We start from the raw sequence: 20456 nt of genomic DNA, 5'->3' as shown, positions 1-20456 counted from the left end.
AATATAGGCTTCCGTTACTATTCTCATAGTCAATATTGCAGTCAAACGGCGCCCGCCGGCGGAACAATAGACGGAGAGGGCCAAATGATCGGCACTTTTAGTTGATTCTCTCTCAATTGGGCATTGGGTGCTTTGGAATTTGCTGGCCATTGGTATTCAACGCCTTTGCACTAGGCGTCGTTCCCTTCTCGACTCGAATTGCCGCTGTCAAAAAAGCGAAAGAGTCACAATACAAATTGACTTTTTTGCTCTCTGTACGTGAAGAGCAAGGGCCGTGATGGAAGATATACCCATAACACCAACCGCTTCTATGGTACCCATTCAGAATGCTGAAACACAAACATGAACTCTCCCACATGGACAGGCGAAAACTCTCTCCTAACCCTGGACAATTCTTCAAACCGGTACGAGAATTCTCCGTTTGCTTGTTGGGAACCCCTGCAAACCTTGGGAATGCAAAATGGTGAGCAAGCACAAGAGCAACATACCACTCATCTCTTGAGTTATCACGTCATGTCGAACACCCTGCTTGGCTTCTCAACAAGTTGCTACTATTTCTGTTATCACCTCGTATCTGATAAACGCTTTCCTGGGGAGGTTGGGGGCCACCGGTTTGCGGCCAAGTTCGATAGTCTGCAAGGGGAAAGAGTCTAACGACTGTCAACACCCTCTCCACTCCGTTGTCCGTTCCGATATCGATAAGAGTCAGTTAGTCTGGATGATTCCTCCGACTCGTCTAAACTTGGGTTCTCTACAGCCTATACCGACAGTTACTCTACAATCAACATTTTCCGCCAGAGACAAAGGTTTGTTGACCTTGTCGCCATGGCAGTGTCAAGGATTACAAGTCCGCCTCGGATATACCTAACATGTACTTTCGAGCGGAAAAATGCAGTCCCATGCGCATAAGACGGACATCATGCAATTTTCGCAACTCTCACAACTGCCGCAACATTTAACGAACAACCGAGCCGTTGATCGCTGATCGCACCGTTCAAGCCATCAAGCGCAGCCACGTTCTCAAGTCCAGAGCGCCGATCAGTTTTGCCAGCTGCCGCTTTTGCTTCTTACGACCGATGCGCAACTGCTTCTTGGGCCGTCTTTGCTTTCCCACTTGAACGACTCTACGTGTTAAGCGACAGCTTAACGAGGGTTCGGTACCAAGCGACAGTTACCTTACTAGTGAACTCTACCAATCGCTAGGTATGGACACACTAGGCAGTTGCTCTACTGTTGAAGCCAGCGCAGCAACATCGACGACGCTTACCATCAGCAACATGACAAGAACGCAAGTTTCGAGCTATCTCAAGTTAGGTACCAAGGCCCAAGTCCTTAGGGCCATACCAGCGCTAGACATGGGCATAATTCTCCGTACCTAGTCGACACTTGCCTAGTGTACGGAGCACCTTCTCTTACTCGTACGAGTGCTAGCTAGTCTTTCTGGCCAACTTGTTGCCTTGCCAAGTCGGCGAGGTCGGCAAAGCTAGCCACCATTGAAGACTACCAAGTATCTTGTACACTTCAATCGTGCGATCCTGCAGAGGGTACCAAGTATAGGGGTATTGAAGCCTTCGCCAAATCCTTCGCAGTAGTCATTTACTCACCCATTTACGTTGTCTTTAACGAGGCAAGCTAGGTGATGTATCAAGCATGTTGTGACGTTGAAACGACGTTATGCGACGGCAATTGATACACTCAGGGTCTTCTCAGATGTCGTCTCAGCCTTGCGCACGACCATCAATCGGTCTGTGCCGCCACATGGCCATGCTAGGCATCATGACCGAATACCACGAGGGCAGCGCTTTGACCGGTTGCGCACGAACCCTGCTACACGCAGGCATAACGTGGCGTGGACATGTCCGGTCAAGAGGAGAATTTATATATCAGAATATCTTGAATGCGACATACTGCGGCCATGACTCCGATCCTAGATTCTCGTCGCTCTAGTTAGTTTGCTGCAGAGTACTTGGCCGAGCATTCATTTCTATTTGGAATCTAAGCCAACAAGCTATCCTCGTCCGTCAGGTGATACTTATGCCCATATTGCCTTGTTCTGCTGGATCGGTTGAACACCATAGTCTATCGCGCTAAGTCAGCTGCACGACCTAGCAGTGATGAACTGGCAGAATAAGACCGGGACCATTATGGTGTGCAATAGCCAGTAACACAATGTAGCGCCGCTGCTGGGACTCCAACCCCCTCGACTTCCGTGCCGTCCAGGTTGACTTCAATCCAAGCCATCCTCCGGAGTCCTCCTTAATGCACGGAATCAAATCCTGTCGCCGTGGAGCTATCTCAAGTGCTCCTGAACAGAATCCCTTGTGGACCTCAATCCAAGGCTGAAAGCGGTCTGATGCCTCCGATGCATAACAAGTGTATGACATACCTGCCGGTGAAGCGTAATTTTGTCGCTATCAACGCAAACGCCAAGGACAGGGTATTCGGTTGTTGATATGTTCGTTCGATCGAGTAGCAACCCCACCAGGCCATCCGCTTGCAGTTGCGATGAGTCTTCAAAAGTTGAACCCGAAAGAGTAGTCTTTCAAGTGCTTCTGACTCGGTACTCCGGTTGTGTGGGACCACTCGACGACAAGTCATCCACATAACTGCTGGTTTAGGACCCTTTGCCGTTCCGTTCGAGACGCTTTGATCTTCAGGGTCTGGGTGCCCAGATGGAGGTCCACGGCGGTCTTCAAGATACGCTGGCTGATGTTGGCGCACGGGCCAGTCGCACCACCTGCATATATTTCGAGGTTGCGGAGTATGCCGTGATGGAAGCTTTTTCTGCGGTAAGCTGTCTGTCGATGCGGTGACCTCTTTCAGAGATGTTGTTAGTCGTTCGATATCTCGTCTGCTTCATGTCCCATTTCTTCATGAGCTTCTCGTTTTCCGCCGACCAGAACAGTGGTATTGGTCGACTTTCAAAAGTGGGTAGGGGAGATCCCGTATTTGAGTGTGGTGAGAATACCCATATCGTCTGGAAATGTTCTTTAAAGCATGTCCAACTTGCAATGTCGAGGTGCAATGTCTACTTAGTTCGGAGACTGAGCGCAAGTATGATAATGATTCTCCGGCGTTCATGTTGAGAATTTGGAGACCCAGTATCTGGACCATAAATTCTTCTGCTCATCAGTACCCTTGAACTATGATTCGAAGAGCTTATCAGTACACCGACGGAGTCCAGAGGAGCTAAGAGAGACATACCTCGAAATCGACCTTGTAGATGTCTTCAAACCCTTCTTTGAGGGATGGGTCTTGAAGTCGTTGCATGAAAGACCTGAAGGCTATACCTGGTAACATGGTACGTTTCTCAGGGTTCATCTGTACTTGTCAGTCTTCCTCAAGTGAGATCGACCTCTCACATGACCACATACCGTGTTTGAGTTCAAGGCTCTGACAGCATCATTGTGCTCGGCCAGGCGCGAAGTGGCCGTGAAGCGGACGCATCGGATAGGCACATTGTATTCTCGAGCAAGGTTGATCCAGTATCTTCGAGTTTCAATATCCGCATTCGTATTATCTGTCAATGCGTTAATGAGCAAATCCCCATCATGAAATCGCATCGACATGTGAAAAGCTTGACACGTCAGGTGAGGATGGGAACACAAGCGAGGATGGTCTGGTCGGGCAATGCAGTCTGTGTCCAAATGTCGATATCAAATCTGACACCGACATCTGAATGCATAGTTGATAGACTGGGGAACCTGGAGGCGGGGAAGTGGGAGATGCAGCTGTGTGTCTTGCAGTATATGACATGCCGGTAGGACAAGATTGAGACTGCGGTTGGTTTGACATGTACAGGCGGCAAGGACGAGGCTTGTTCCCGTGCAGAAGGATTGGTGTCACCCCAGAAAAAAAGGGGTGAGAGGGGTCGTCCCACCACCAAGATATCTGAATGTGGAGGGGAGCTGAAGCACATGTCTTGGAGCAATGAACGTTGTACATACCGACAGCCACAGACAGACCTGCGTCCAGGAACTCCCTGGCCTTTTTGATGCATTTGTCGCGCTGTATGAAAACACATGTCTTAGCCTGAAACGATTCTCCATGATATGCAGGGGCGCAGTGCATGGCTAGATGGACAAGCCAGCAAAATGCGTGCGACGGTCTCGGTCGAGTGTCTTGAATAGTCATGGGGTGTCGCATACCGTTTTGAGGATATCTTGGTTCACCCTCTCATAGCCCAATGGCTGTAGCACATCCCAGAAGAAGGTGCTCTTGCCTGCGCCTGGCGAGCCACAGAAGATGACCAATTCTTGGGGGCTGTTCTTCTTGAATGGCGCAATTACGGTGCCGTGCTTCGATGCGGTCTCAGATGAACCGATTTGAAGGTATCTGACAGGCTCGAAGACGTGCTCGTAGGATTCCGTGATTTCATTGCGAAAGAACTCTTCTGGTGTCTGAAATTTGATGCCAATATTCGCGGCCAGGTCTCTGATCGATGATGAGTGAGCGCCAAGTCAATAGCATGGCAGGTTTATTACCTGTCAGAAGTGGCATGGTCTTTTTTCCTCTTGTCAGTCTTCTCCCTTCCGGCAGCGTCACCAATGTAAAAGGAATTGGCAAGATCGACTACACCTTCGACGTGCAGGTCATAGTCCTCGAGCATCTCTTCCCACATGCCAGTGCGAGGCTTTCGGTATCGGTCTTGCGCAGTTGCCGCATAGAAACTGACCGGAAAGTCAAGCTGTTTGAAGACCGCAGCAATTTGGCTTTTGAGGTTGCCTAAGCTTGCAGTATCCTTTTGAAGACTTTTGGCGTTGTCCTTGAGGCTGATGTTTCCTTGATTGCTTAGTACGACAACAATATAGCCCTCGTCATACAGTTGCTTTAGTCGACCAGGAACTGATGTGTCGAACCATCTCCAACTGGTCGCTGATCGTGCCCATTTGCTGCCAATGTTGGGCATTATGATGGTGTCGTCGAGGTCGAAAGCGGCGATCTTGACGCGCAGCGTTCGGGTTTCAGGCGGTACATTTGGTGCATCATATCGACCGACAATGAGACTGTTGGCAACAATTCGCCATGTCAATTTCTCCGGCTCTTTCTGAGAGACGGGCTTGAAGAAACTCGCCACTGCTTTATCTGACGTCTAATCAGTATACATGTTCGTAGAGTGGTAGTGAGCATACTGGTCGTAGTTGATTCAATCTTTCGCTTGACTGCTGGTGGAGATATTGAGCCTCGCGGTGGCGGTGCTGATCGCTTCATGGCGAGTGATCTGGCAAGAATACTACCATCAAAGATTGGGAATCGACATGAGCGTGAGGGGAGATAAGCCCAGCTTCGTGAGGCTGGCCATAAGCGAGAAGCCAGATCCAAAAGTGAGATGGTGGCCTGCCAGAGAAGTTACGATTACGCTTGTACGATTTGATTAAGTGGTTGCATGAAGTTTGTTTGATGAATTTCTTTGATCGAAACGCGCCTCGAACGCGTTGCTGGTTGACGTCATTTTGTGCGTCACGTGAATGACGATGACTCAGCAATCTTCTCTCCTTTCAGGTTCTACGAGCAGACACTGGCAATCTCGTGTCCAGTGCGAGTCTATCACCAGGTGTCAAATCCACGGCCTGCTTGAGGGCCTCCTTGATTGCTAATAATTGTCTTGATGCTCTTTCCTTCAGCTCAGGATTGTTCCCATCCACCACATCGATCGATGCTTGAACTATATATCCGCCAGAGCCATCCAAATCTTGGAGCTCGGAGATATTTGAAAGGAAAGACCGGTCGCTTATAGCCTCTTCAGAAGACACTTGCGGAAGACGAAGCACCTTGTGGACAAATAGCGTGGTGTCGTGGTCATAGAAGCGTGAACCGACGACTAGATATCGAGAAACGTACCTGAAATAAAATTATCAGCTTGGCCTTCAACATGATACAATTGTACCTACTCGTAGTCGAAGGCTGCCAGAAATCCGACCAGGTTTCCTTCTCCTAGTGGTGTCCTGGAGATCAGTCGCGTACTTACGGCTTGTTTGCCGGCATCTGGGGTATCTTTGAAATCGAGCGTCCAATTCACTGTTGATTTGTCGGGATTGGAAACACCGTTACCATTGGTCATGACGGTATCGCCATTTTGTACCGACTCTGGTTGATTCTGCATCACCTCACCGATGACCTGGACATAGTAGATGCCAGCATTGAGCATGTTCTTGATCTTCAGAAGGTCTGGCCCCAAAATCCCCTGAGATCCTCCCGCAGAGGGGATCTGATCCAAGCCGGCAGGTGGCCGAGCTTTGAAAACCAGGTGGATCTCAACCGTATCTTGCGGTTGCATGCGAGTATATCCAGCTAGCTGCTGCAGCATCTGGTGGTGGTCATCTCTGGCAACTTGACCATAAAGGGCGAATTCATGCATGTCGTTAAACCGAATAGGGGAATTCAGCCTGCAGGCGCGAGGACCGCCAGTAGACACTTATCCAGCTTCTCAGGTGGACTTGACGGTTTTCGATGATTCGGAAGACGTGGAGTGTTGGTCGTATCAGTCATGAGACGCATTGCCTGAATATGCCGTGGTCGGTACTTCGGGGTAGTCGTGTACGGGGGAAAGTCGTCGTGCAGTTTGATGCGATGGTCCGAAATCGCAACGATATGGTTGACACGGTATCGTTGACGATACTGATGTCGCTGCTCCCCAGGACAAGCTCGTGCCCCTGATCAGGCGTATATAACAGGCATCACACCACTAAGCCATCCCCTAATCCGTATTCAAGACGCGTTCGAGGTTTGGGGACGAAAGGGAGAAAGCCTTGCCATGTAAAATGCATGAATGGCGCTAAAATGATGCAATTCTCCGCGACGCCGAGCTCCGAAAGTCGCTTCAACGTTCGTTCGGTGTCGAGCTCCTCTTTGGTTCCTTTACGCCCTTCAACACCAGCCAGACGCTATTGCAAAGACGGGCAAAGACCTCTTCGAATTACTTGTTTAGGCATCGTCTAGGTTCACTGTACACCCGAGAGCGATAAGATAACTTTTTCTGCTCACAGCTTCCACACCTTCGTACACGTTCTACCTCACAAACCTTTACCCTACAAATCAGCAAAACTCCACCAGACCGTTCGTCCGGACCAGGCCGCTTGAAAGACGACTTGCGACTCGCTACCACACCACATATCAAATTAGTCGCTGTACGTGGAACAGACTGGGAAATTGTACATCTCGCCTAGGCCTTCTATAACACCCCTCCCCCTCGACTGCGCAGTAGCTACCAAGTGAACGTTCGAAACCTCTCCCACTGCCTGCGCAACGACGTTTCTCTCAACACCGCCCCTTGAAGACTGCATAAATCATACGCGACGATGCGACCAACACTCGTTCTTCGCGCGACTCAACACCGCACTCCGCTGATCAAATTCATCGGCAAGAGAACACCCCCAAGTATGTCCAGCACTTCTACAGATTTCCTCGTTAACAGCACGATACTGACACTTCAGCAGAACAAACAGATCACACCCCCAAACCTCACCCAGCCTCTCCCACCCACAGTCTCCCCGACAGCTTCGCCAACTACCGCTCCAAAGCCCAACAACACGGTCCTCTCGGCGGCGGACAGAATGGGACTGGGAACAATAGCTCAGCCCCCATATCCTCGACGCCCTTCGGTGCAGCAAGCTTGGGCGTCATGACGTACGGTGCCGTCGGCGGCAAAGCAGGCCGTTCCTTAGGCTCAGTTCAGCCAAAAGAGGGTGAATACTTTGACAGAAACGAGCTTCCCAGACGGTTCTGGCGGACCCAGTGGTCGGAAGAGGAGATCGAAGCAGTCACCAGTGGAGGCGCGAGTATGTTCGGTTGAGGGAACGGCAACTTTTGAGATTTTCAGAATTTGATATCGGGACGAGCTCTCGATGTGAACAGCCTCCGCGTAGAAATCTCGAAGAAGCTTTGGACGAGATGTGTACCGAACCCAACCGAGCAGGCGGATAAGATCTCATTCCGAAACGGCATGCAACGCCCTCCAGCAGATATCACCCCGAAGTTTTTCTCACCCAGCGTTTTACGGCGAACGGAAGGCGAAGATCTGTTCCCCAATTCGAGGAGCAGAGGCACACTCTAGCGGACTGAGTGAGACATGACTCGGGCAGATTTCTACGTGTTGGTAAGCGATCTGCTTCATGGAAAGAGCCGAATAAACACTTCCCCAGCCATGTCTGCAGAACTCTCTGCCTAGATGCCCCCATACCGAGCGAGCTACAGACAGATGCCTGAATATTATACATAGTAGCGAGTGGTTTTGCTAGCCAGAAAAGCGGAATATACATGATTTCATTTCATTGTCCAGAAACATATTCACGTTGCTCCAGATTGATCACTACGTCGAACACTCAACCATTGCAGACACCTTGCGTATGTGTTTGCAGCTGAGAGGCATTCCAATCAAGTCAAGAAACCACACCAACACGTCCAACACGGACAGATCAGAATCTGGCAGCGACAGTGGTGCGATTGTCTTATATTTGGATTGCGAACCATCCTCATCTTCGGTGATCGAGTTATGTCTATACGTGTCTGAAACTCTTGTTGCTGTAAGCCATACCCCATGTCACATCCATGTATACATATGTCCTGTCTGTCCTTTTTACGTTTCTCGTTGCCTGGTTATACATTTGCGAGGACCAGCCTCATTCCTGTTTCCTGTCCATGCCCTGTTGCGCAAAAATGCATATACCATACACATACACATATCCCCGGACTGAAAATATCATGTAATCGTCGTACCGCCTCTTGTCCCCTCCATTTTGTACATTCGAAGCTTGACCATCTCACCATCTTCTGCTAAACCTGCTCAAAATGCTCCTTGATCGGCTCCTCGTCTTTTCCACAGGTGCAGTATCCTGTTCTTGTTCTCGAAGCATATCTTCCAACCCATCGATCCCACCACGAACGCCCACACCGACGCGAGACTGACTCCGCGAAGGAAGGGCCGAACCAGCACGGGTGTCTTCAGATTGCCGACGCCGCGAGATATCAGGCGGTGGCAGGGCTGCATCTTCGTCCTCCTCTTCGTTGGGCACTGGTTCTGGCGCAACACTTCGCGCCACACTTACTTGCGATCGACCAGCAGCAGGTGTTGTTCCCAGGTGCGCAAAGCTACCATTCCAGCCGGTAGGCTCGACGGAGACTCGACCCCAGCCTTCTTCACCGAAATTGGCCGAGTTTGGAGTCTGCACACTGGGACGTCGGCTGGACAGGATTGATGCCGCAGGTGACTTCGTCGTCGGCTCCGGCGTGTGCAAGCTTCGAGAAGATCTACCCACCTGAGATGTTCTAGCTAGCTCCGATGACGACCGTAGTCTTTGCCGTTGCTGCTGCAAGAACTTCTGCGGCGAAGGCTTGCCCTTGATTGGCAAAGGTGTGGTCGACCGCGAGACGTTCTGTACATTCAGCCTGGCCAATTCCTGTGGATCTCTGATCACGGACGGCGTTCCGAAATACGGCATCGGGTTCACAGGTTTGCGAGGAATGCTCATACTCGAGCTTATTGAAGGAGACCGGAGACCGCGCTCTGAAGTAGGAGACGGGAGACTTTCAACCGGATTCCTGGACTCTGGGCCTCGACTCCTGGACAGTGCTGGTCGTTGCTGACTGATAGAGGAGATGCGTGATGCTCGACCAGTACGATCTGGAATTGAGAACGATGGACTGATAGGGAATTGGCCTGACATCGGACTTATGGGACTCTGCATGCTCACTTGAGCAGGCGCAACGTAGGATCTTGGTTCTGGCTCGGGTTGGGGCTCGGGCTCGGTGACATGATCGTGAGTCGATCTATAATATCGTTGGTTAACGTGGACATACCCAGATGACGACGTGTCGTGCGAGAGATAATCGTCCGGTTCGGCTTTATCAGAGAACCCCGAGAAGTCGGGCTCTTGCTCGGCATTCGAAATAGTCGTCCAGGGAGTAGCCGAGCCCGGTGAGTAAGGCGACCCTTGAGGCAGGGGACTCAATAGCTCATCTGGCACATCGAACAATGGCTTATTCTGTAGCGAGCCTGTTCGTCTTAGAGTCCTGCGTTCCGGTGTCTGCATCGGGAGGGGCGAATGTCTTTGCAAAGGAAGGTCGTGGGCGGCATCGCTATTGTCGATGCCTGTAGGATACTGCCTTGACTGCCTGTTCGGTATTTGGTTTACGTGTTGTGAAGTCCTCCTCGCTCCATTACCCTTATCTGGAGCGCCCTGCCTGTTCGATTTCGGAATCGTCTGTTGTGAAGACCTTCTCGGTCCATGCTTGTGGCGTGAAGCGCTCTGCAGCTCTGCCAGTTCCATTGCGAAATCAGGCTGCGGGGCTGTCCTCTGTGGCCTTGGTGCAACCGACACAGGTCGTCGGTGCAACTGACGAGCAGATGCCCGGAGCTCCTCATGCTCTTCATCCGAGGAATCGATGAAGCTGGTCGCACTTCGATCGAGGGAGTTACTCGAGTCCATCTTTTGCGCTGGAGGTCTAGTCGGTTTAGCGTGAAAAGCTGGTGACAGAGATGGTGGGTGGCTATTAAGCGCAGTTTGTTGCTGTGAAATTCGGCGCTGTGTTGGCGGAGCTGACCCATTGACCCGTGGCGACAGGTCTAGAAATTGCTGGATTGAGAGCAGCGATTCGGTGCCAGGAGCCCTTATCCGCGCACTCGATCTCTCAGGCGTCTTGATGGATGGTCTCTGTTGCACATCGTTTCTTGGTTCAATAGGTCTGCGAATTGGCCTCGAGGTGTTCGCATTTTGCTGTCCTCTGGGCTCTGGATCAGGTGATGTAAGTGCAAGGCCTTCGAGATCTGGTTCAGGTGAGGTCTCCTCCACGTTTGGTACAAACTCGGGAGCTCCAGCGAAAGGATCGAAAGGACCGGATAGGCGAAAATCAGGCGATGCGCCGCCTTGAGGTTTGGCAACAGACAGACGATTTTGGGAAGCATCATGTCTGACGGCGTCCTTTCTCCTTGATTTCTTTACATATTTGTCGACGATTTTACCAGTGGCCGGATCTGCGACCGGACCAAAATAAGATGAAGATTCATGCTTCTTCGATATTGAGTGCGACTTGTTATGTCGGTTCGTGCTTCGTTCTTCCCGAAAAGCAGATTGTGCGGTCGCGGGTACAGTCGACTTTGTTTTTTCCGGACGAGGAGGTGGTTCTTGCTCGTAAACGTTCACAGGAGTAGAAGACCCGTTACTCCCATTGTAGTCCCAGTCCTGATAGCTGGGTGAATTGATGATGCCCTGGCTGGAATAGCTTGCCAGAACAACGCTATGCGAATACTTGCTGGGCATTTGGATTCTGATATGTGCGTCATGACACGGCCAATTCGAAACCATTTACTACCTGGTCGTTGATCGAAGCTGTGGAGGAAGAAACGAAAGGCAAGCTGCTGAGAAGAGAGCGAAAAGCAAGAATTCCCCTCCGTTATGCAGGGCCTGAGACCACGCGCGGCTGCTACCGCCGCTGCATATGGTTTACGGGCTCTTTATGTCAAACACAGCAGGGAATGGACATGAATGCAAGAGTTGTGATCAGCCGCAGGAGAAACAAATTAGGGGGTTGAATGATAAATGTGGGATATCAAATGTACCAAGTCGATGGGAAGAATCCGTCAAAACAACGCCGGTGGTCGGTAGACAAGATGTCGGCGTCATGATGCAGAATATAGACAGTTTGGGAGGGGCAGATGGACGATTTTACCGGGGAAGCCCCGATGTCTCTGGTCTTTTGGGGTTGTCAATCGAAGATCGGACGGGCGGACAACAAAGCTGTCAGACATCAAGATGAGATGGCGTGTCTGCTAAGCACCTGGCTAGGTGTAAGCGAGCACGACGATTGAGGTAAAATTCCTGTGGAAGCTTGGAATCAGGTTTCCCTGGGTTTCCTCGATGGAAACAAGCCAAGAAGAACGAAGAATAGAAGAATGCTGGAAGACTGGAAGACTGGAAGACTGGTAAGCGAGACCAGTCGAGGCGAGGCGGGTGTGGCTGTTTGGCCAGTTTCAGATTTCATCAGGGAATCAACGTGACTGTTTGTTGATTGGTCGGAATGTATCTTGTGGCTTGAGCCTAGAATGAGGCGGTGGCCCGTAGTCTTGGCACACTCCTCAGCCACAATTAGGAACATTGGAAGAGGAGTCGTCGAGGTCGTCCTCGCAGACTCGTGAACCTCATTTTGATATCTTGATAGCTCGTCACTCATGGACCCTTATCCTTTATCAACGTATACTGTCCCTTTGTGGAAAAGACGCCCAGCATAATGACAACATCAGAAATCAATAAAGCATCATCATCATAACGGTTCCGGTATGCAGATCCCCCATAGATAGTAAGAGCCTCACAATGATCGTCAGTCCTTGCACCGCTCCGCACCGCAGATCAAACGCTTTGGTCAGAGTTGTCTTGATCTGGCAGTGGCATGTCATCTTTCACATGTCTGGTATACGTATCTTACTATTCTTGTTGCATGTCAACGTCAATGCCCCATCCCCAGATATATCGAACACAGCAATTGATCGACACTTATCAGAGTTATCAAGTCACCGGGGTAATCAATCGAGGTCAGTTAGGCGGAACTTGCCATCTGTACTTTGTAGACGTAGCCTCAGCCTCGATACCTACACTCTTCAGCATGTCTTTTCATATTCATTTATTTTCCATAACAACATAACATCACCCCATAACCACAACAGCATCAATAAGTCCGACACTGTCAGTCCATCTCATACCTAGGTAACAGCTGCCTCAGCCGCTACTAACCGACCCCGGAACCATTTCCGTACTCTTCCTCCCTGCGGGCCGTGTTCTGGCTCGGTGCAGTCCGTGCTCAAAAGTCCCATCCTCACGAACAATGGTACAGTAAGTCCTACTGGACACTGACTGGTGACACACTGCTCTCCAGGCGTAAATCGTTCCCAACCTAGGTCAAGTGAATAGAAAACCCTCCAGACTAACCAGACTGGGGCCAGGGCTCGCCGACTACGACTGGTCAGTGGCAGACTCGTAGAGACGGGTCGACAATGACCTCGACCTCGACCGCATTCCCCATCTCCTGCAAGCAAGCGAGGGAAGCGGGCAAGACCCTGACACTAAGAGAGCGCCTCAACGGCGACTACTCATGGGCTACGTTCTAGCTCGTCAAAATCCTCGTAGAAAACCACCGACGATGGATCGACGATGACCTCGAAGGCGTCGAGAGGTGCGCCAACACCTACCTACCTGCAGTCCGTGATTCAGTCTAGCAGCTTCTGGATCGCCAACTAGCTTCGTTCAAGCCTTCTAAGAAGTCTTGGTTACATACGCCCTAAAGGCAACATGACGTGCATAGACCCAGGTTGGGAGCGCGACGATCCATGGTATTAGTACTGTGGTAGATGAGTTCGTCGCGCAATGACCACGTCCCGAACCGTGATGTTTCTGGGTCAATATCAGATGGACCCTGTGGCTGGGGGTGTTATGAACAACGACGCACGAACATTCACCTTGGCCCGACGGGTCACGGAGTTTCCTGATAGTAGACTTACGGAAATCGTGATCCAGAGTTCAAAAACCGCGGGCAACAGGAATGGTACAGTGGTAGACAGGTCTAGGCATTGAACCTTGAATAGGTACCATTAGGTGTTATATCGCTCCACCAAGAAGTCCATCCTCCACCATGATGTACAACTCTCCAAAGCCTTGCCACCGGACTTATTTTCCCACATCTCCAGTCTGTCAATGGCAGATCATGGCCCTCAACACATGTCCCCCTTTTCAAAAGTCCCTATTCAATTCTCTCTGAGTGAATGTTGTCGATCGGCGTCAGGTAGAAACCACATTGTCGGTGTCAAACCTCAGAAATGATGCTTCTCACAAGGACACCCAAACAATTCCAATCCCAACGCCTCATGCAATATCGTATCTCGTGACCGCATTGTAGACCTCAATGCTAACTGACAATCCATGTCCCGTAAATGCTGTGCCCTTTTTCCCAGAGACTCCCAAGCCTTGCATGGCTCCCATACCCGAGTCGTAGTCCATGCTAAGTCGACAAAGAATGGAAAGAATCGCTTCTTGCTTATTCCTCGAATGAGCTGCCGATTTTCTTCTTCCCTCCAAAGATTTTCATGGCTTTTTTCCAACCTCCACTTTCGCTCCGTTGCGTTTTGGCTACATGGACAGCTGCTGTGCCGGTGATATGACTCATGCCGCTCATGCCCATATCGCTCGTAGGCGGTGTCGTAGGAGGTGTGATGGCAGGATCTTCCGCACCAGGCGGACTATCAGGTCCACTGCTGTCAGTCAACGCACTCTCGGACGTTCCTGACATGGCCGAAGAGTGTGATAGATGGGTAGACAGCCGTGAACCGCTTTGTCGACTCAGTGCTGTGGAAAGTGCGGAGGATTGTGTCGAGGTTCGCTGTTGAGGAGGTGACCGTGATGGCTCGAATGTGACTGCTGACGTGTTTGGCGGGGACCGTCGCCGCCGCGACGGTTGGTGATGAAGCATTGTGCGATCATCAAAGGTCAATCGCGGTGGTTCTGACTCATGCATATACTCCGACATGGTGTTGTAGGTCTGAGCGTACGGGAGCTGTTTGAGACTGTTGCAGAAGGGAATAAAGATCGACTCGGACATCAGATCGTACATTCGTTTGACAGCGGCGTCCAGCAATTCTGGCCGAGGAGGTCTCACCTCGCACGGCAGATCCACCAGATCATCTCGTTCTTCGGCTGGAAGGTTGATTTCTCGAGGGGCACCTGGCTTGACGTAGATGTCCATGATTCTTGTCCAATCTTGTATCAGCTCCCATCCTTCGTGTGTGTCGACGGTGATGGGCATCCCTGCTAAGCTGGCTGCAACATCATCGTATTTTTCGGCGTATCGCTTTGCTTCGGTGGTAAATTCCAGTGTTTCTAAACAATGTTGCTGTGATAAGAAGGCTGTATATGCGGCCAATGTGTAAGGTGATGGTGCTTTGTTGTTGAGTACATCCTCCAATGTCGGTCTGCCCGGAGACATGATGCCCTCCCTTCGAGCCGCCATGCTAATGGGGCGAGCCCGGGGCATTTCTTCGTCGCCCGACATGGACATGGTGAAATCTTCCTGTATGTCGTCCAGTGGATATACCGTAGGCTCTAGACGTGGCGACGGTTCAGGTGTGAATGGCCAGGTTGATGATATGGTTGATTTCTTCCTGATCATTGCGCTAGACTCTGGACCGGTGCTGGTCTCTGCGAATTGATGTGTTCAAAATGAGGACCCGGGCTACTCAGCGTGTCTGCTACAGGCCTGTCGAATTATGTCTTCTCCTCCCTCTCCGTTCAGTGTTCAGAAAGAGCACCTCATAAATTGATCCGAAGGGACCGATTGCGGTATATTCGCCGTATGTATCCGAGACTCTTCCGTGAGCAAGCTTCGTTTTGTACCACAGAAGGATGCTGTGTAACACCTAATATTCTGGTCTGGACGTTAAATGCACGGTTGCGCTCGGGAAACTGCCGTTGGGAATGAAATGCAGCGGTTGAGGTAGGGCAAAGATTGAGGTATTGTATTTCAGTTCGTAAGGCGTCGTGTGCTCGATTCGATTGATGCTCTAGAAGCCTGTCAAAGACGTGGTTGCGGTGACGATGAAATGTCTTGAGCAGCCAAGATACAAAAAGGCTGTGGCTTGTCGGGTATGATGGCCTTCTTCTCAATCGGATGAGATTCTGTCGATCCGACGTTCTTGGAAAGAGCGACTAGTAGAGGGTAACGAGCGCGGATGTGGTTCGAGCACGAGCATTCGGTTAATTGGAAAGGGCGGAGGCAGCGTCCAGCGTATAGGCTATATTGCTGCGTGAGATCAAGGAGGCCCGAGCACAGTCATGGCGTGGAAAGGGATTGTTGTAGTCGTGCGTGCGGTAGGTGGTGGGTGCTCCTAAGGTGACCAGAAGGAATCTGAGAAAGTGGAAACCGTTCGTTGAAATGGAGAGGAGGCTTTCTTGGACAAGGGAGTCAGGGCGTTAGGTAAGAGTCATGGTGGTTCTGCGTTTCTTCAGGCAGAGTGAGAGTGTGAGAGGGTCACACTTGAATGGGTACGTGGATGGTGGAGTTGCAGTCGTACAGAGTGTATAGTCGGTGGATAGTGTGTGCACAGAGGAGCGAAAAAAGAGGACCGAGGGAGGGTACGCCTTGTTCAGTCGGGGGCGGTCGTTTCGAAATCTCTCTTTCCCTTTTCCACTTTGTGTGCGGCTTCCACGATGACAGTGGTGGACCGTCTGATTGATGCCTGGGGGGCCAACGCTTGTGGCTTGTTGTGATGTGGATTGGATGAGTGCGATGTTGAGCTATCCAGCAATGTGCGGTCACCAAGGAAAAAGAGGGAGGGCGAGTGAGGAAACAGGGCGCAGGCGACCAGGCCAGGCGCAGGCACAGGCACAGGCTTTGGCGCCGTTTGTCTTGAGAACATAGGCTCGCACGGGCTGCAACGCTGGCCACTAGCTTCTGCTTGAACCACCACTAGTTGAGGGCTTGACACTTGGGGATTGGCTACAGACCTGGCAGATGATGATCAGATCCAAAAGACTAAAATGATGCCACAAAAGAGGGGACGCCGTAGATAAAACCACAGAAGGATGCATAAGCAGCATCATCGATATACGCAGGTTGATTTAGGGCTGGCTACCCATCTAGGTAGCTGGACTACCTCATAACATAGGTATTGACAATCGAAGATCAAAAGTAGGCATTCTTTTGGATGCGGAATGAAGCAGTACACAAGGGTCACAAAGTACAGATTTATTAATCTCCAGGCACACACCCTTATCAGGCTCCCTCGTGCAATCTGACAGTGGTGCCAATCACTTCCGTCATCTGAATGTTGATCTTTGATCGCTTGTCCTTCCAGGCGTCTTCCACTCACCTTCCACCGCTTCTACAATGTTTCTAGGCGTCTTCTGCCCCATCGCTCGGACTTCTTCTACGCGTCTTCCAGAAATTATTTACTCTCCGAACAGGCCACCAGGCTGCCATGATTCTGACCACTGGTTTTTGCCTTCTGTATTTTGGTGACATCTCCGGGAATTTTCCTTCATTCTCATTACCACATCATCGCGATTCTTTACAGCACGTATTCGGTCAGGCATATACGAAAATATCAAACCATGAGACAATTGAATCGGACATGTCCTCACAATCCTTCATTCCTCCAGTCTCGTGCCTGAAATTTTGCTAGTCTCACCTCACCTTTGCCATCGTATTATTATACTGACCTCTGATGATCATGGAGCAATATGAAATGCGGAGATCTTCGGTACGGCAGTGCAGTATGCACAAGTCTCATTGCTTCCTCCGGCCCGCCACCGGAGGGCTGAAACTTGCACTAACATCCTTGGACAATTCGAGCGCAGGCTCACTACTGGCTTACAGGAATGCAACTCACACCTTGTCCCGAAGACGGCTTCCCATTCGCTTGTGCTTGCACATCGCCTTTCTACTGTATATTGCGGACGCCTCAATGTCCCAGGGACTTCCAGCGAGAGTGGTGCAAGAAAACTACAAGTGTCATGGCTTGACGAAAACGTTACAGTAATTGTTTGCCATTACTGATCAGGCCATCAATCACGAATAATTGCTCTCAATATTCCTGCTGTCGTGGAGAGCATCAGTCAGCTGCAACGTGGTCAAATTTGGCAGGTGGCACAACAACCGCCTAATGCTTCTGTGGCTGCAGCGCCTGCCAAAACATGTCTTTGGACTACTTAATCTGGCGTTTCGCCGTGCGAAGAACAATCTACGTGTCTTCTGCGAGATATGAAACAGGATACTTACCGCGATACTTTCGCAATGTTGTATCATTGACCATACTTAGGTATCCTCTTGCCCCGTAACGATCGCAGATCTTCTGGGATGAATCTTCCATGCCATCGCTGACTCCACCGATGGGTCCATGCTGAAAAAGTACTGTCGGCAGGTCAGCGACGAGGTGTCCTTGCTGCCACGCAAAACAGGAAGGTCGTCAAAAAGAACAATTCTTCATCCCCACTGATGGTCACTGTTCGGCGTTGCCGCGACGAGAGGCTGAAATGTGTTGCCAAAGGAAAAAGAGCCTTGACCACTCTGAGATCTAGTTCATCCTTCCAGAATCTTACCCCTATTGGAAGTCTGTTTGATTTGTGAGCGCTTGGGCATTCCTCATTGGGAGCCCAGTCCGTTAAGCTGGGCACGTGGGTGGACTCTACTAATATTACCCGGATCCCCCCGACCAAGGAGCCTCGTCGACGAAAACCTTTCTTTTCTTCACCGATATATCATGGCAACAGCAAACTTTTGCTTCATGAGGACTTCTCCGACCATGGCACGCTCCGCCCTAATCCCGGTGCTGCTAAAGTTACCGATCTCCGCGCCAGGTTGCACTTTTGCACCAACAAATCCACCAGCTTCCTGGGTCCGAACGTCGGCATAGTTTTTTGCTGGTGTTATAGACTAAAGGTTCATTGTAAAAAGGAAGGTGACAACTTCATATGTCCTTCTTGTTGTCTCCAGCGTCGTCCTCCACTTGGATGCGACAGCCTTGTCTTCCGACCAAGTTGGTCAAATCAAGGTTCCAGCCGAGGTCCTGAGCTTGATTGCAAATTTTCGACCACTCGTGTTTGTTATGCTGTAGCGTTGCAACGAGTACCTGGAATGATACCTCGGCTTCACTGTTCACTGCCCGTGCAGGCGAAGGTTGACCCATGGCGTCGAAGTTCTCCTGCTTTGTCAAAACCTTCGCTGTTGACCCGGGCAAAGAGTCGCGTTGATGCCGACAACGGAGCGCATGACAGAAGCTCTTCGCCTGCGTCTCTCCGTTGGCCGATGCCTTCAAGATGACCATTCCGTTGCCGTTGCGCATGTCGAGCCACAACAGATATTCTTCATTGGCGAAAATTTCGAGCAGGTAGCCGAAGTACCCATAAACTTCTGACTCTGATTGTGCATTGACAGTGTCATGCATGAAAGAGAAAAACTTCTTGAAACTGACCCCCACCTGGACAGAATGGGCACTGGGTCTGAGTATTGCCTCTTCTTGATTGACGTCGTCCAGACTTTGCAGCTGGCCTCTTAGCATTCCGCCGAACACAATGCGCGCTCGTTCAGCGTTCAGAGAATTTAACCGGACGCTCTTCACTGCCTTCCAGTTCGCCCAGAGGTGGAGTGCCAACAGCGGTATTAAGCAAGACCACGTCGCTGCTGTGCCGTGCACCTTACTAACCACCAAACCTCCTACCCACATACCCACCAGACTTAACATCGTTTCTTGACTGCCGTCTTTGGCATTCAGCTCGCCTATATTGCCTGCTTTTGCGAAATGGGCACTCAGTATGGCCTTACTGCTGCCTCCAGCCACACCACACATGGCGCGAAATGCGTTGCTGACACAAAGCGTCAGGACGCGACCGATAATCGGCAATCCGGGACTCATGCAATCCAGCACAAACGCAATGTCATTGACAATGTCTGCAAAGAAGCGGTAGAATTTGACCTCGGCCGCGATTCTCTGGGAGAACTGATGTGCAAAGAGGATAGTAGCCACTCGTCCTATCGTCTCCTGAGCAATGTACAGCAGCATGGTGGTCACCAAGGAGGCATCCTCGGAACCGACACCCATGCCTACAAAGACTGCTCTAGAAGCCAAGAGCCCTGCAATGGTAGAAGCGAATGCTTGTGCCGAGTCGTAGATCTGATATGGCGTATAGTCCGGAGTGACAGTAGCAGGATAGCCCGCCGGCAAAAAGGCACTCATACATCTCAGGAGCAGGGACGTCGCAGCCGGTGTGGATGTCTTTACTGACCGCTTCTCAACATTGTTTGTACCGGACTGCAATGTGTAGATGGCTTCAGGCGACCCTTCTGCATCCAGCTCGGTGATTGCGAGCTGGCTCCTTGTTGTCGCAGCCATCGTAGGCGACCTGAATGTGCTCTTCGTGGGAAAGTCTGCAAGCATTGGAGTGAGCGAAAGTGTAAAGCCCATCTGTCCGTTGCGGTTCACCTTGTGTTGATCGACCGTATTTTGAAAATCCCCAAAGCTCTCCACGCGTTCTTGCATCACTTTCGTCTGATATCATATCATCGATGATATAATCTTTCTTGATATACCCGAACCGCGGGGCTTCGACAAGGGTTCTCACAGGAGGGTGACGCTCGAGACGAAGGTCGAGGTATTGGACGTGTTGTACATCTCGCCGCAAAAATATGCGAGGGCAAAAGGACGAATCAAGGTCGGCTCTTGGTGGCCATCGACATTGAGACCAGATGGGTACAATGATGGCAGATAACCGAGAAGACAGCTTGTGTCTTGTAAGTATGAAAATGAGATTGAAGATGACAGTCTCGCTGTGCTCAATTTGCAGGTGCCAGCGCTCTTGCCTATCTTGAATCTTCTGCACCTTCCCAATGCCCTTGCCTTCAGGACCCTCCCTCTCTGCTGCCCTCTCATCATGTCGCGACCTCATGTCTACTTCCATACCAGTGCCTACATTGTCATACAACCT

At 50.8% G+C, this 20456-nt stretch overlaps 6 protein-coding genes across 6 annotated transcripts; 1 reads left to right on the top strand and 5 right to left on the bottom strand.

Moving 5' to 3' along the window:
- Window positions 1–2627: 2627 nt before the first annotated feature.
- EDD37DRAFT_671879 (polynucleotide kinase 3 phosphatase-domain-containing protein) lies at window positions 2628–5211 on the bottom strand (the record flags this gene model as incomplete). The annotated part of the gene is made up of 7 exons (XM_062819434.1): window positions 2628–3143; window positions 3205–3321; window positions 3375–3520; window positions 3948–4008; window positions 4149–4434; window positions 4485–5085; window positions 5133–5211. 7 exons carry the CDS (start codon window positions 5209–5211, stop codon window positions 3078–3080), a joined length of 1356 nt encoding a protein of 451 aa, XP_062675994.1. The 3' UTR covers window positions 2628–3077.
- A 165-nt stretch (window positions 5212–5376) lies between these two features.
- On the bottom strand, window positions 5377–6855 carry EDD37DRAFT_661961 (mediator complex, subunit Med18). The gene is made up of 2 exons (XM_062819146.1): window positions 5892–6855; window positions 5377–5841 (listed from the first exon to the last, which is right to left on the bottom strand). Exons 1-2 carry the CDS (start codon window positions 6356–6358, stop codon window positions 5499–5501), a joined length of 810 nt encoding a protein of 269 aa, XP_062675993.1. The 5' UTR covers window positions 6359–6855; the 3' UTR covers window positions 5377–5498.
- A 443-nt stretch (window positions 6856–7298) lies between these two features.
- EDD37DRAFT_645826 (uncharacterized protein) lies at window positions 7299–7792 on the top strand (the record flags this gene model as incomplete). The annotated part of the gene is made up of 2 exons (XM_062817676.1): window positions 7299–7377; window positions 7437–7792. The coding sequence occupies 2 exons, from the start codon at window positions 7299–7301 to the stop codon at window positions 7790–7792; spliced, it is 435 nt and encodes a 144-aa protein (XP_062675992.1).
- Window positions 7793–8759: 967 nt separating this feature from the next.
- EDD37DRAFT_645825 (uncharacterized protein) lies at window positions 8760–11255 on the bottom strand (the record flags this gene model as incomplete). The annotated part of the gene is made up of 1 exon (XM_062817675.1): window positions 8760–11255. One exon carries the CDS (start codon window positions 11253–11255, stop codon window positions 8760–8762), a length of 2496 nt encoding a protein of 831 aa, XP_062675991.1.
- Window positions 11256–13789: 2534 nt separating this feature from the next.
- Window positions 13790–15634, bottom strand: EDD37DRAFT_82495 (RGS domain-containing protein). The gene has a single exon (XM_062820315.1). It carries the CDS (start codon window positions 15145–15147, stop codon window positions 14020–14022), a length of 1128 nt encoding a protein of 375 aa, XP_062675990.1. The 5' UTR covers window positions 15148–15634; the 3' UTR covers window positions 13790–14019.
- A 2808-nt stretch (window positions 15635–18442) lies between these two features.
- On the bottom strand, window positions 18443–19864 carry EDD37DRAFT_559269 (vitamin B6 photo-protection and homoeostasis-domain-containing protein; the record flags this gene model as incomplete). The annotated part of the gene is made up of 1 exon (XM_062813784.1): window positions 18443–19864. The coding sequence occupies one exon, from the start codon at window positions 19862–19864 to the stop codon at window positions 18443–18445; it is 1422 nt and encodes a 473-aa protein (XP_062675989.1).
- Between the last annotated feature and the right edge of the window lie 592 nt (window positions 19865–20456).

This window comes from Exophiala viscosa, assembly GCF_022695815.1.
Source record: "Exophiala viscosa unplaced genomic scaffold EDD37scaffold_1, whole genome shotgun sequence".
NCBI lineage: Eukaryota > Fungi > Ascomycota > Eurotiomycetes > Chaetothyriales > Herpotrichiellaceae > Exophiala > Exophiala viscosa.
This window is presented reverse-complemented; position numbering and strand designations above follow the sequence as displayed.

Coding starts and splice junctions, on each gene's coding strand:
- EDD37DRAFT_661961 (XM_062819146.1), bottom strand. CDS start 6,358: ATGCATGAATTCGCCCTTTATGGTCAAGTTGCCAGAGATGACCACCAC. Junction 5,842..5,891: donor CTGGCAGCCTTCGACTACGA/GTAGGTACAATT, acceptor ATTTTATTTCAG/GTACGTTTCTCGATATCTAG.
- EDD37DRAFT_82495 (XM_062820315.1), bottom strand. CDS start 15,147: ATGATCAGGAAGAAATCAACCATATCATCAACCTGGCCATTCACACCT.